The sequence below is a fragment of the Zalophus californianus genome, chromosome 6, assembly GCF_009762305.2.
Source record: "Zalophus californianus isolate mZalCal1 chromosome 6, mZalCal1.pri.v2, whole genome shotgun sequence".
NCBI lineage: Eukaryota > Metazoa > Chordata > Mammalia > Carnivora > Otariidae > Zalophus > Zalophus californianus.
This window is the reverse complement of record NC_045600.1, coordinates 112,893,702-112,907,005: the sequence shown is the minus strand read 5'-3', so window position 1 is coordinate 112,907,005 and position 13,304 is coordinate 112,893,702. Positions and strand designations below refer to the sequence as shown.

The following is a 13,304-nucleotide window of genomic DNA, read 5'->3' as shown; positions in this document are numbered from 1 at the left end:
TCGCCTCCTCCTCTCGCTCTCCTCGCCTCCTCTGCTCCGCCCGGCGCCGCTCCCGCCCGCGCCCGGGCCTCCGAACCCAGCCCGGCCGGGCCCCCTGCCTCGCGCGCTCTCGGCCGGGCCCGGTGGGGACCCGGTCCCCGCGGCCGCCGCCGCCGCCCCTCCCCCCAGGACCTTCCCGACCGCGGATTGAGCGGTGGGCGCGTTCTCACCCCCGGCTGACGACGACGCCGGGCTGAGCGGACCCTCGCGGCCGCTCCGGACGCCGTGGGTGCCAGAGAGCGGACCTTCTGGGTCCGGGCTGAACGCGCCCCGGGCGCCCATTGGTGCCCGCTCACTCCGGGCAGGGCAGGCAGACCCCCCGGCGGAGCCTGGAGCCGGCCGATCCGGACTGGACAGAGCGAATCCCGGACTGTGCCGAGCCCGGGGGATGCCAGGCGTGGGCTGAGGGGATCCCGGCGCCCTCCGATCCTTCCGACTTTGGCTCACGCGCTGGGACCGGCCCGGCGTCGCCTCGGTCGCCCTGCGCCCGGGTCACCTGTGGCCTCGGAGCCCCGAGCCCGCCGGACCCTCGCTCGTTCCCGACCCGGAGCCCGGCGGGGGTTGGGGGAGATTTTTCCTGCCCCCTTCCTTGGAGCGCGGAGGTCCCGCCCCCTCCCACCGTCCAGATGTCTCCCGTGGCTGCTCTGAGGACCTCCTTGAGGCCAGGGGCCGAAGGGTCCAGAGAGAGAAGCCCGCCCTAGGGAGCCTTGGGGGCCCCCCAAACCTCCTCTTGGGGCTTGGCCCCCGACGCCGCTGGGAACGAAGGCCGGTGCCCGCACCGTTGGTGAGTCGGGGAGCAGAGCGGGGGTTCAGTGGAAAGGCGGGGCTGGGGAAGGGAGGGTCCTCTGGGAGTGAGGGCACCCTGGGGGCACTTGGAGGGAGGACAGATGACTGGAGAGGCCCTCTCCGGAACCAGCGGAACCAGGCCTGGCTGGGGGGGTGGAGACACGGGGGATTGGGGGAGCTTGGGCAGGGTGCCCCGTAGCAGGCAGAGGACTTCTGCCTTTAAAGCAGGGGCTCCTTCATTTCCTTCTAGAGTAAGGGCTATGCTGTAGATAATCTGCCTCCACCACCCCTCCCCACAAAGAAAAAAAAAAAAATCCCCAGCGACGAAGGGTGCAGGCTGGCGAGAGGAGGGAGGCAGCGGCATTGCCGGCTGGTGCTGCAGCCTGGGAGGGCTGACGCCAGGCTTGCTCTCTCTGCAGGGGGCTGCCCTTCTCCGTCCAGCTCCCTTTTCAGAGCTACCCACATCTGGAGCCCCCTCCACATCCACATCTGGAAGACCCCAGCCACCGTCCCTGTCCAAGTGTCAGTTGCACCCCAAGACCTCTGTCTTTGCAACTGCCTAGGAGTTGTGAGGGATTACTGCTGCCTTCCCCCATCCCAAGGGCATCTCTTACCCTTAGTCCCTGCAGAGTCATCCCCCTGCCTCTGTGTCCAGGCTCAGCCAGAGATCACCTCAGCATAGGCAGGGGCACTTCAAGTCCTGGAGGCCACTCCTGAGACCCAAGGCCCCTCCCCCTGTCCTCCTGTGTCCTCACCTTGACCCCCTCCGTCAGACTCTGTCTTCCTCTGGGTGTCCCATTCCCCACCCAGAGGCAGAGGAGGCGGGGTGGCAGGGGGCAGGGGCCGGGTGAGGGCCACCCAGGGCCAGGGTGGGCTGGGGGGCCGTTAAGATGTGGAGCTCGGCCTGGCCGAGGGGGGCTCCGTGGAGGCAGACGCAGCGTGTGCCCGGCTGGGGGGAATATGGGCGGGCCTGCAGCGACGTGGTAAAGGATGAACATTCGGGGCGCCCCGGACCTCGGGCAGCCCAGTGACGACCCCAGCAGTGGTGGCCAGCGGGAGCGGATCCGACAGCGCATGAAGATGGTCATCGGGCAGCTCGAGGGCATCCTGCAGGAACTCAAGGAGGTGGCCAAGGAGCTAAGGGAGGTGAGTGAGGGGCCAGACCAGTTTTCCTGGGCCTGGCACAAAAACACACTCACATATGTGTTTCAGTGTGTGTGTGTACTCAAAGTCGTGTGCACACATGTCACTTTGCTGGGTACTTCCTTTTCCTTGTTCTCCTTTCCCCCAAATCTGCTTTGCTAGAAATCTCAGCATACTCCAGGACTAGTGGGGCCCCAGTGTGGCAGAGTCGGCTTGGGCAGCATGTCGTGGGCCCCCGGTTCTGTGGTTAGCACTCAGCGCTGCCAAGTTGACAAATATAGACCAAATCCCACCATAGCCTCTTAGTGGGAGACACTCTTCTGGGGCCCAAGCTGGCTTCTGACCCCGCCATCTGCCTCCCAGACGTTGACCTGCTCAGAAGCGGCTCTGGGAGGGTGTTGACAGCCCTACCGAGGAGGCCCAGCTCAGAGCATTCTCCAGAAATCACACAGCTACTCAGAACCCTTGATTCTGGAAAGGTTGAAGCCAGCTATGCCCTCCCTGCCCTGAGGTGGGAATGCGTCCAGGGGGCTGCTAGCGGATACCAGAGTTCCTGCGTACATTGGGCGGCGGGGGCAGGAATCTCATTTAAAGGCATGCATCCCTGTCCACAGTTCTGAATGGTTCGGCCAAGGCTGAAAAGTCACTGAGAGATCCTGGGATGTGTGTCCCTCTCTGTCTCTCTAAGTGGAGCCCGGTTTAATGACTACTTCCCACATCGCTGGGGTAGTGAGGTACACATGTCCTCAGCCCTGCCCCCTGGGCTGTGTTCAAGCCCAAAATGCATGACCAGAGTTCTGAGCCACTGGCCTGAATTTGCCCACTGGGTGCCATTATGCCAGCCAGGTGGACTTTAGGCAAATTTCAACTCCCTGTAACCAGGGCCTCTGCAGAGACGGTAGAGCAAGTGATTTAACGGGAGTTATGGGTTCCTGCTTTCCCCAGCTAGCCATGCGGGAGGATGGGGGCTCCAGGAGGATTGAGGAGAGGGGGTGATGGTGGGTGCCAACCCCAGCCTGGCCTGAGAGCCAAAGAGCAGGAGATGTCTGGAGGGAGCTGTATCCAGAGCACAGGGGTTGTGGAGAGGCTGGGACATGAACTGAGCTGGGGCGGGGCAGCTACTCAGTCCAGAATCAGCCTTGTGGTCAAAGGCCAGATGCCCCTGAGCAACCCCTCCTCCCCCACCCTCACTGGTCCAAAGGACCACAACGCCTCTTCCTCCCTCCCCACCCCATCTTTTTCTATATGCTCTGTGGGTCCATCAGGGCCATGGGAACCATCTGGAGTCTCAGTCCTGGGCAGGGGCATGGGACCTATGCCAGAAAAGAGCCCACCCAGAAAAGAGCCAGGACTGACTCTAAGCCTGGAAATCATACAGCGCAGAACCTACTCTCAACTGAGCATCTTCCAAGATCCGCCTCCCCTGTCCACCCAGGCATAGTCCTCCAGAGCTTAAAGACATCTCACAGGTCATCCGTACCAGCCCTGTCCATTTTCTGTTTGAAGAACCTGAGGCCCAGAGAGGGCTAGGGGCTTATCCTAGGTCACACAGCCTACCAGGGGCAGAACTAATTAGAACTCAGGTTCCTGTTGCCTCTCTGAGGCTGGAGCCGGTGGGCTAGGAGGTGATCTTTTTTGCATTTTGACTGGGGCCTTCTAAAGATGCTCTCTTTCACACATGCTGTGATGCTCTGAGGGGGGTGCCCTTCTGTGGATGAGGCAGGGAGATCAGAAGCACTGGGATTTATTTGCAGATCTTTTAGATGTTCTCTCTCTCCCTTCTCAGCACATACACTCACCCACCCCCCTGTCTTGAACTGCAGAGCCTCAGGTTCACAGGCTGTGCAGCCCAAAGGCCTGAGACAGGACAGAGAGAGATGTGCTCCCTCCCCCTATACACCCTGGAGGCCATGTGCCTCCACCCAAGACTTTGGCAGGTTGCTACAGCAACCAGCATCTACCCCGTATGCCACTGCCTGCCCGCTGCCAATGGCACCCAGCTGGGAGGGGGGCAGGCCTCAGAACTCCCCCATCCCCCCAGGCAGGGTCTGGACATGGGGTGATGGGCAGAAGTGATATTGGGGAAGGCAGGTGAGGCTCTGCGAGGCCCAGGCAGAAGAGGAGACACCATAGCTGACTTCCTGTGGGATGGGATTTGTCAGGAATGGGGTTACCCAGTGGGAGGGCCAGGCCTTGGTTTGGGGTAAGGGGTTGTGATCTTGGCTCTTGATCCTCCAGGGGGGCTTCTAAAACTGGATCTACCTGGCTCTTCTCAGTCCCTTTGTGTGGCATTTTTCCATCGGGGGCATGGGTAGACCCAAGGTCGAGAGGGTGGAGGCAGGTACTTGTTTGCTCAATTATACCCCCTTCCCCAGACACCGCCAGCTCAGGGCTCACTGAGCTGGGTGCTCATCCCAGGAGAGCAAAACGCTTAGATGGGAAGACAAGATTCACATGCAAGACTGCGGGGGTAGAGCACAGGCTGCTTGACTGAAGAAGCAAGGCCACCCTCCTCCTGCTGCTGCTGCTTAACTTCCCTAGTCCCGGATACCACGGATCATGGCAGACTCTCCTTATCCTCTTGAGCACACAGCCTGAAATTCATAGAAAGACGAGAGACACTAAAGCGCTTCCTCCCCAAGCCCCTGAGCCTCAGGCTACTCATCTCTGAAATGGGGATGCTGATCATTCTCATCTCAGAGTGCTCTTACAAAGATTTATCTGGGGCTTGGCATGTGGTAAGGGGGACTAGCACTCACAGCCCTAAAGGTTTTGGAGTTCTCTCTCCCATACCTCCCCCGCCCTCCCAGACCCCTGCTGTAGCCCTCACGGGGCTCCCCATGTGATAGGAAGCAAGTTCTGTCCTACGGGTGGGGAAAGTACCTTAATGGACTAGGAGAGGTGAGGAATGCAAAAGTGCTTTGAAAGCTGAAACTACTGCAGAGGGATGTGACAGTCAATCATTAATTAGCCCTCACTCTTCTAGGTCCCCCAAGACCCCAGGATGCTAGGCCAATCCCAGCAGGCTCTCGAAGCTCCACAAAATTCTGTGCATCTTAACTCAGAGATGCACCGCAGCCCGGAGGCTAAGAGCACGGGCTCTTGTGGCCAGAGGTCTCTGGTTCAAATCCGAGGTCTGCCCCCTTCCTAGCTGTGTGAACTTGGTGAAATTACTTCACCTTTCTGGGCTTCTATCTTCTGGCAAATGAGGACACTGAATTTTATGCCTCCGAGACCAGCCCCAGGCTTGTTGTAAGAATTAAATGTGATACCATATATAAAGTCCTTAGCACAGAGATGAACCCAAAAACTAGCTCCCCATCTTTTAGATATTATTAATGAGACATCCTGGCACTGGCCTGCGCCTTACTCCAGGTGTGGCCTTGCTCTTTTGGAGTCCTATGAGCTTCTTAGCCATGATCGGAGTGGTCTGAGCCAGGCCCCTGGCCTCCTGGCTGATACCCTTCAACATCTCCTGCAGTAGACAGTGCCACCCTCTTCCCGCATGGAAAGGGGCAGAGAGTGACACTGATGGGGGGACAGGGTCTCCAATGAGATGCCTTTTGAACAGAGACCCAAAGGGAAAGACGGTACAAGACAAATAGATATCTAGGAGAAGAGCCTGCCAGGCAGTGGGAGCAGCTAGTACAAAGGTCCTAAGGAGGAAGTGTGGAAGTGTACTTGGCAAGTTCGGGATCAGCAAGAAGGAAGCCAGGGCAGCTGGAGTGGAGTGAACCAGGAGGAGAAAAGCAGGAAGGAAGGTCAAAGAGAGAGCAGGGAGTCAGATTACACAGAGCCTTGCAGGCCATGGTATGAAATTCAGATATACCCTCAGTGAGAACCCCACATGCTCTCCAGGAACCTCCTGCTTGTGGTTCTGGGTTGGGATCTGCCTCCCCACTGCTCTCCCAGTTCCCCAGCAGCTGGGGGGCCCCAAGGTCAGAGGCAAGGGCCCCCATCCTTGCCCTCCAGCTGTTGAGCTTATCTTAAGCAGTTACATGGCCTTCTCCTCCTCCCCAAGATGTCACTCAGCGTGGGGGCTCAAATGATCCTCGGGTTCACCATGGGGGGAGACCTAACTTGGCACAGCTGCCCAGCTAGGGTGGCCGCGGAGGGCCTGCCCCCAGCCCGATTTTCACGGGGAACAGGCCCGCTAACTGCTGTGCAGTCCCCTGGGCAAGGGGCTGCGTGTGGGGCGGCACGGAGAGACAGGGGCCGTGTGGGCACGAGATGAACGTGGCCCAGCCAGGAAGCAGCTGGGGCAGGAGAGGTTGGGGACCACGGAGCTGTGCCGAAGTGGGTCAGCTCCATCACCTGCAGCTCAGCAAGAATTGTGCAGAGTTTTTCTTCTTCTTCTTTTTTCTCCCCTTCCTTTCGTCCCTTTTCCCTTCGCGTTCCCCTCCTTTGGACAGATTCACGAAGCTCCCTGGCCAATTAGGCCAAATTGCAGGATGAGAGTCATGAATCACAGTCAACTCTCTCCCCTCTCCCCAGCTCCACAGCCCCCCAGGAAGACAATAAATAACATAATCACAGAATTAAAAAATAATCAGTGGTCATAAATAATGCAGATCCCCAGTTATGTAACCAGCTGCCTGGGGAGCTGGGAGGGAGGGGAGGACGTAGCCGCTTGTCGAGTGAGGTGCAGGGGCTGGAGGTGGGGGAGATGCCAGTGCTGGGACTTCTGGGTCCTCAATCCTGGCTCTGGGGCCTTAGGGAACACAGATGTGTTTTCTTCGGAGTAGGGGCTCAACCAGGGCTGGAGGGAGGGCTGGGGCAGGCAAGATAGGACCATGGAATTCCTCAGAAAAGCAGCCCCCAGCAGTTTTTATAAGGCCCTCTGTCTCAACTCACCCACTCATCCAATGGCTGTATTCACAAAGAGTGTGTCAGTCTCTGTGCCAGACTGGGGCTGCCATGGTGGGCAAGGCGTTCCCAGTCCCACCCCTCATGGGGCTTACTGTAGTCTAGTGGGGAGACATCATTCTTGTAACATATATGCACATAAAAGTGTAGCCGTGATAAATACTGGAAAATATTTGTAGGAAAGGTGCAGAGTGCCTTGAGAGCCTATCATAGGGAACCTATCCTCAGTGGAGCATCAGAGATTTCCTTCTGGAAGTGAGATGGATGAGGAGCAAAGGAAGGAGCATTCCAGGTGAGGCCTAGAGGCTGAAGCAGGCTCGGTGGAGTGTGTAGAGCTGGTGAGGAGGCAGGCCTGGCAGGGTGGTGGCTGCCTGCTGGAGAGCAAAGGCCCTGTGGCCAGAGTTGGTAAGGGTTTGTGTTTGCGAGGCTCAGGGAAGTGCTGGAAGCAGAGGGGTGACGTGGTCCTGTTGGCCGATTACCAAGTGCCTTGAATGTAGCAGGAACAGGACAGGAAGCTGCCACCAGGTGGGGACAGTGGTTCAGGTGAGGGAGCTGAGGCTGTGAGCAGGACAGCGGTTGGGGACGCCCTCGGGATGGGGCCTGGGACCGCCAGCAGGTGTCACAGCCCTCAGCCCTGCCCTTCACCTCTAGATCAGGCGAGTCTTGTTCTTAAGGTGCCAGGACTCTTGACTTGTGCTCTCAGCTCCACTGCTTCCAGTGTCTGGGCCTTACCTTAGTTTCCCCATCAGCAAGCACAGTGAGAACGGTGAAGTCAGCAGCGTCTCCATCCCTCTGGCTTTGAGGTTCTATGATTCTATGATTTTTATGTTGTCATTTCTCTCTCCATTCTCTCTTCTCCCCCTCTCCTTCCTTCTGTATATATAATTATTTCCCTGCACTCCGAGACAATCCCAAATTACACGCAGGCAAAATGATTATTAAATCTCAGGGAGAAATCACAGATTTCGAGGCATCCGAAGCAGACAGGCAGGTAAGGTGGGGGCCTGCCCGCCCTCTGCCATCCGCACAGGCTCCATGAGATGAGGTACAGGGACCCTGCATACAGTCTGGGTACGCTTGGCACATCGCTCCCCTTTCGGATCCTCACTTATGCCATTCATCAGGTGGGTGTGCCTGTTCCCCATGGTCGGGGCCAGATTCGCCTTTGAGCTTCATTACTGCCTGGCTTTTAGAACCTCTTCTGCTTCAAAAAAAAAAAAAAAAAGAACCTCTTCTGCTTCCTTCTGCTCTGTCCGGAGACAAACCTACTTTAGGGAGCACAGGTGCCACCCATGTGCTGGGACTTGAAATGCCCAATATGTCCCATTATTCCGCCACAGGCACTGGAAACTCCCATCAGCTCTTGGGCCTGGTGCCAGGGGCCTGGTCACATTTTAGCCCCCACGGGCGCACAGTGGGTTTTGATCTAGTCTGCGTTGTTCTACCTGCTTCCCGTGTGTCATGTCATTAAATCCTCACAACAGCCCTATCAAGTAGGTGCGACTAGAATTCCCCTTCACGAAGACACTTAGACACAGAGACACTGGGTAACTTGGCTAAGCTCACACAGCCCGTCAGTGGTGAGGCCAGGGTTGGACCCTAAGTCTGACTCCAGAGCCCAGGTTGTGGAGCGCTTGGCAATGCCGATTCTGCAGTTTAAAGCACACCCATATCTAGTGAGTCCCCATCACCTTGGTGAGTAGAGGAGGGGCATCCCATTTTAGAACACCGAGACTTGGAGAGGGAAAATCACCTGCCTCGAGTTCCTTAGCCGAGACGTGGCCTACTTGGGGTGTGACCCCTAGCTTCCCTCTGTCCTGTCCCTCCACCGCCTCAGGATGAAACCGGAGGAGGGCGCTCTAATGGAGAAGGGGCAGGGCCTTTATGGGAAGGCTGCCTGCCTGAGCTGGTGGCGAGCAGGAACTTCTTGGCTGGGAAGGAGTGTGTCCAGGCCTGACAGCTTTAGGGATCCTGCCTTGTGCACCCCAGGTCTTCCTCACAGGGCATTAGGAGCTCCGCTTCTGGGCGCAGCCTAGCCTCAGCCAACCCTGTGTTGTCATAGCCCACCACTCAACCAGATTCCTGTTAGCTGTGTCCCCACGCTTCTGTAGCAGCAGACTCAGGCTCAGCTTGATCAGGGGGAGTCTCATTTGAGGGTGTGACTGCCCCAGAGATGCAGGGCCTCCCCTCAGGCTGACAATGCCCTGAGGTTCTAGGTCTTCACCTGCTTAAATCCCAGGCCCCAGGCCAGTGGTTCTCAAAGTATGCTCCTGGATCAGCACCTGGAAACACGTTTTATATACGCCTTCTCAAGCCCCCTCCCCCCCCCCCCCCCACCAAGACCTACTGAATCAGAAACTCTGGGGAGTGGGCTGGTGCACACTCCCGAGTGAGAGCTCTCTGCTCTGGGCTGGAGCTCCCACCCCTCAAGTGGGGCTTGGGTTGAGCCAAGGGTTTCTAGGGGATGTGAGCTTCTCTGAGGGAGGGGGAGTCACTCGGGGGTGGGGGACATAAGACAGGGAGGGCAGATTGGAGGGTGGGGCCCTGTCCCCATTGTCTGCCCAAGCCCAGAAATCCCAGCAGCACCTCATGGTGGTGTGCAGTCTTGCAGGGGAGCAGCGGGAGGGGGTGGGAACCTCAGCTCCCTCCAGTTACTGGTACCTCTGGTGTGTCTTCTAGAAGCTCAGGAGATGATGATCTCATGGGTGGAAAGCCTGACACTTGGTAGGTGCTCAGAGATGGGAGTTGATGTCACTTTTCTCACCAGTGCCCCATGGAGACTTTTCACTGCCCTCCTCCTTGCTCTTCATGAAGCGCTGATGAGGATGACAGAGCTGGGGTCATCATGCTCAACTAGTTGAGGTCCAGAGAGGTTATGTGACTTACCCAAAGACACACAGAACAATGTCGAAGCTGAATCTGGAACCCAAGTGTCCTGACTCTCTCAGTTCTGCAGGCTTCAGCCAAGTGTCCCCACCACCCCTGGGGCCTGGGGCCATGGGGAGTGGGCATCCCTAGGCATGGACACCCCAAAACAGCTTCTCAAGTCATCCCTATAAACACAGAGTCCTAGAATCTCAGAGATGGAAGGAATCTTGGTAATAAACCATTCGCCCAAGGTCCCCATTTGCAGACTGAGAAACTGAGCCTCAGAGGGAAAATGACTGACCAGGTCACTGGCAGACCCCCCCCCCCCAACTCCTGACCAAGGAAACTTCCTCCTGGCCCACGGTTTTTGGCCTTGCTTTCGTCTTGCACTTTGGGGCGCTCCCCACCCCACCCCTCACCGAACACCTAGCACATCCCTGGACAGCAGTCATCCTCATAAAAGTTCGTTAGACTAGGAACTTCCTTAGCTAATTCATTCACTGACTGTTCTGACTCCGGGAAAAGGCACCAGAGAGGAGCCTGGAGCTGGATCCTGGGCTTGGTGACTCACTGCGCATGTCCTGTCTTTAGGGCTCTTGGTCCCTCTGCTTGGCTATTGTTGTTTGGCTGTTTTTGGTTTTGGTCAGAATCATTTCTCCTTCTCTTACTCGGTCCTCTCCCAACATCTCTGATGGGGTCTCCCTTTTCCCCTCACAGTCTTCATCCCCGATTTCTGTGCTGTGGGGCCAAGGCGAGGGGGTGTCCTGAGGCAGGCCACCTGTATGGAGACAGTGTGTCCCTTCATGTGGGGTGGGCAGGGTGCACTGACCTCGGCAGCTGAGGTGCCCCCTGAGTGCATGTAACGAGAGGCTCTGGGCCCGGGATGGGGGTGGGGGGCGGTTTCCTATTGCTTACCAAATGATGCTTGTCTTATTCCTTCCCCAAGGAGCCAGGGTTAATCTCCACTCATCAGGGGGAAGGGAAGGAGGGAGGGGGTTCCAGGGTTTGTGGGGGTGCGGTGGTGGAGACCCACAGGGACAGCCACTGACCAGCGGCACAGGCTGGTCCAGGATGCTTTGGAAAACCTGGGCAGAGTCTTCCTCATGGTCACCCTGTATCATTTCCTCTCCAAAGGTGCATGGCCTGCTCATCTCTCCACTGAGTGGCCTTGCTGGAGTGCCAGCCCTCTGCAAACGGCTGCCTCTTGATCCAAAGAGAATGGAGCTCTGAGCACCAGGGCTGTGCCCAGAGCAGCAGCCGGCTTTGGGGGAGAGGAGTGTGGGGGTGGATGGGGTGCAGGGCTGGAAGGAGGGGCTGAGGAGTAGGAAATGGGGAACTGGCCCAAACCTGCTCACCCTGGTCCAACACGGGCCCTCACCAGGCAGGCAAACCTGTGACCATCCTCTGGGGTCATGAGCCAGGCATCTAACAGGGTGGGACGGGGGCATGCTCACCCCCACGTGACGCTAGACCCCCTCACCCCTCTCTCCTTCCCTGGCCAGGTGGTGAGCCAGATCGATAAGCTAACCTCAGACTTCGACTTTGAACTGGAGCCAGACGACTGGACCACGGCCACTGTGAGCAGCACCTCCAGCAGTGACAAGGCGGGCGTGGGCGGCCCCTTCGACCTGGGGCACCTGGACTTCATGACAGCCGACATCCTTTCGGACAGCTGGGAGTTCTGCTCCTTCCTGGACGCGTCCACCCCCTCGGACTCCGTGGACGGCCCCGAGTTGACCCGACCAGGGGCTGGCCCTGACTACCGGCTCATGAATGGCGGCACGCCCATCCCCAATGGGCCACGGGTGGAGACCCCGGACTCCTCCAGTGAGGAGGCCTTCGGTGCTGGCCCTGTGAAGGGCCAGCTGCCCCAGCGGACCCCAGGCACGCGCGAGAGGGTGCGGTTCAGCGACAAAGTGCTCTACCACGCTCTGTGCTGTGACGATGAGGAAGGGGACGGCGAGGGGGAGGTGGCCGAGGAGGAGGTGGGCCTGTGCCCGGAGCCGCCCCGTCCAGAGGCCCATGTGGACCCCCTCAAGCCCTCCCCCGCTCCCCACAAGCCAAGGCGCTCTCCGTTGACCAGCCGCCGCTCAGGCCCCACCTTGGCCCCTGAGCAGACCCGAAGGGTCACAAGGAACAGTAGCACCCAAACGGTGTCAGACAAGAGCACTCAGACGTTGCTGCCCTACACGGCTGCCAAACAGAAAGCCAAGGGGAAAAACTAGGGGCCAGGGAGGGGTCTGGGGGGCGGTGGGCATATAGAGCTATAAATATATATATATATATTTAAACAAACGCAGTCATAATAAAATTTTAAAATGCAAAGGATCTAGCCCCAAAGGCCCCAGAGCTTTCACGGAGCTCATCTTAGACAGAGAGATGCCTCCTTACCATCTAGGTCCCAGGATGTATGGCCAGAACCGCCCCCCCTCCCTTGTCATTGCAGGGCTCCTGAAAGGGGTGCCCAAAGGTATGTAAATTCGGTGGGAGAGGCCTAACCTGGGATTCCTCTTGCAGGGCCCTGAGCCTAGTGGTGGAGTCTGGCTGCTGGCCTGGGCCCTGTCCTGAAGGGGGTTTATCAGCAGGTGGCAGGCTCCCAGGAGTGGTGCCCAAGGCCAAGGCTAACCATTGATCTGACTGCAGGACTGAGGGCCTAGGGGTGGTGTCACCCCAGCTGGGCCCAGGATCATTTATATCCAACCCCCCATGCTTCCTACTCCAAGGCAGACTTTTGCCTCTCCTTCCCAAAGGCAAACTTACCTGGAGATACACAACCCCACCCCACCCCCGCTTCCATCTCAGGGTTACCCAGGACACAGAGAAGGAGCAAGCTGCTCCCATGGGGCAGGCGTCCATGCTGGAGAGATGGGCTTCCCCAGACCCTGGAGGACCAGGCAGGCTAGGTTGGGCAGGGGCTTGTTTGGAGAGACTCGATCACCCCCAATCCTCCCACCCCCCATCTTCAGCTTTGTCCCCTAAGGATGGAAGACTCAGGGCAGAGCCTCAGCCAATGCCTGACTTGGCCCGGTGCAGACCTGAGGCCCATGTGAGAAAGCAGGCAGAAACCACTGGGGGGCTGTGAACCAGGGCTAAAGGCAGGCTCCCGAACTCCTTCCCCTGGCAGGCAGACCCAGAGAGGAATCCTACGGCCTTACGCTGCCCCTGCTTCTTCACACAAGGACCGTGAGCCCACTTTAGCAGGTCTCGAATACCACCAACAGAGACAAGATGGGACCCTACAGGTAACAAGGCTTCATCTGGGGTGTGGCCTCCACAGGAACAGCATCTGGATATCCTTGAGATAATAATCATAATCATTGCTCACGGTGATTGGGCAGGCCTCTATGCCATTGTTGTACCGAGTATGTTTTAGAGCATTATCTCATTTGATCATCACAATAACCTGGTAAGATAGGAACTCTTACTATCCCCATTTTTCAGATGAAAAGACTGAGGTTCAGAGATGTCACGTGACTGGCCCAAAGTCACAGAGCCTGTGCCATCCTGCCTCCCATGAGTGTGTGGTTTCCAGGCTGTACCTGGCTTTGCTATCTAGCAGCTGTGTGACCTTGAGCAAGTCCATTTGCCTCTCTGAGCCCATC

General features: G+C 57.9%; 1 protein-coding gene across 1 annotated transcript; it reads left to right on the top strand.

Moving 5' to 3' along the window:
• The first annotated feature begins 224 nt into the window (after positions 1 to 224).
• On the top strand, positions 225 to 12,021 carry INSYN1 (inhibitory synaptic factor 1). The gene is made up of 3 exons (XM_027572437.2): positions 225 to 823; positions 1,245 to 1,971; positions 11,205 to 12,021. The coding sequence occupies exons 2-3, from the start codon at positions 1,816 to 1,818 to the stop codon at positions 11,925 to 11,927; spliced, it is 879 nt and encodes a 292-aa protein (XP_027428238.1). The 5' UTR covers positions 225 to 823; positions 1,245 to 1,815; the 3' UTR covers positions 11,928 to 12,021.
• Positions 12,022 to 13,304: the final 1,283 nt, after the last annotated feature.

Coding starts and splice junctions, on each gene's coding strand:
- INSYN1 (XM_027572437.2), top strand. CDS start 1,816: ATGAACATTCGGGGCGCCCCGGACCTCGGGCAGCCCAGTGACGACCCC. Junction 1,972..11,204: donor TGGCCAAGGAGCTAAGGGAG/GTGAGTGAGGGG, acceptor TTCCCTGGCCAG/GTGGTGAGCCAGATCGATAA.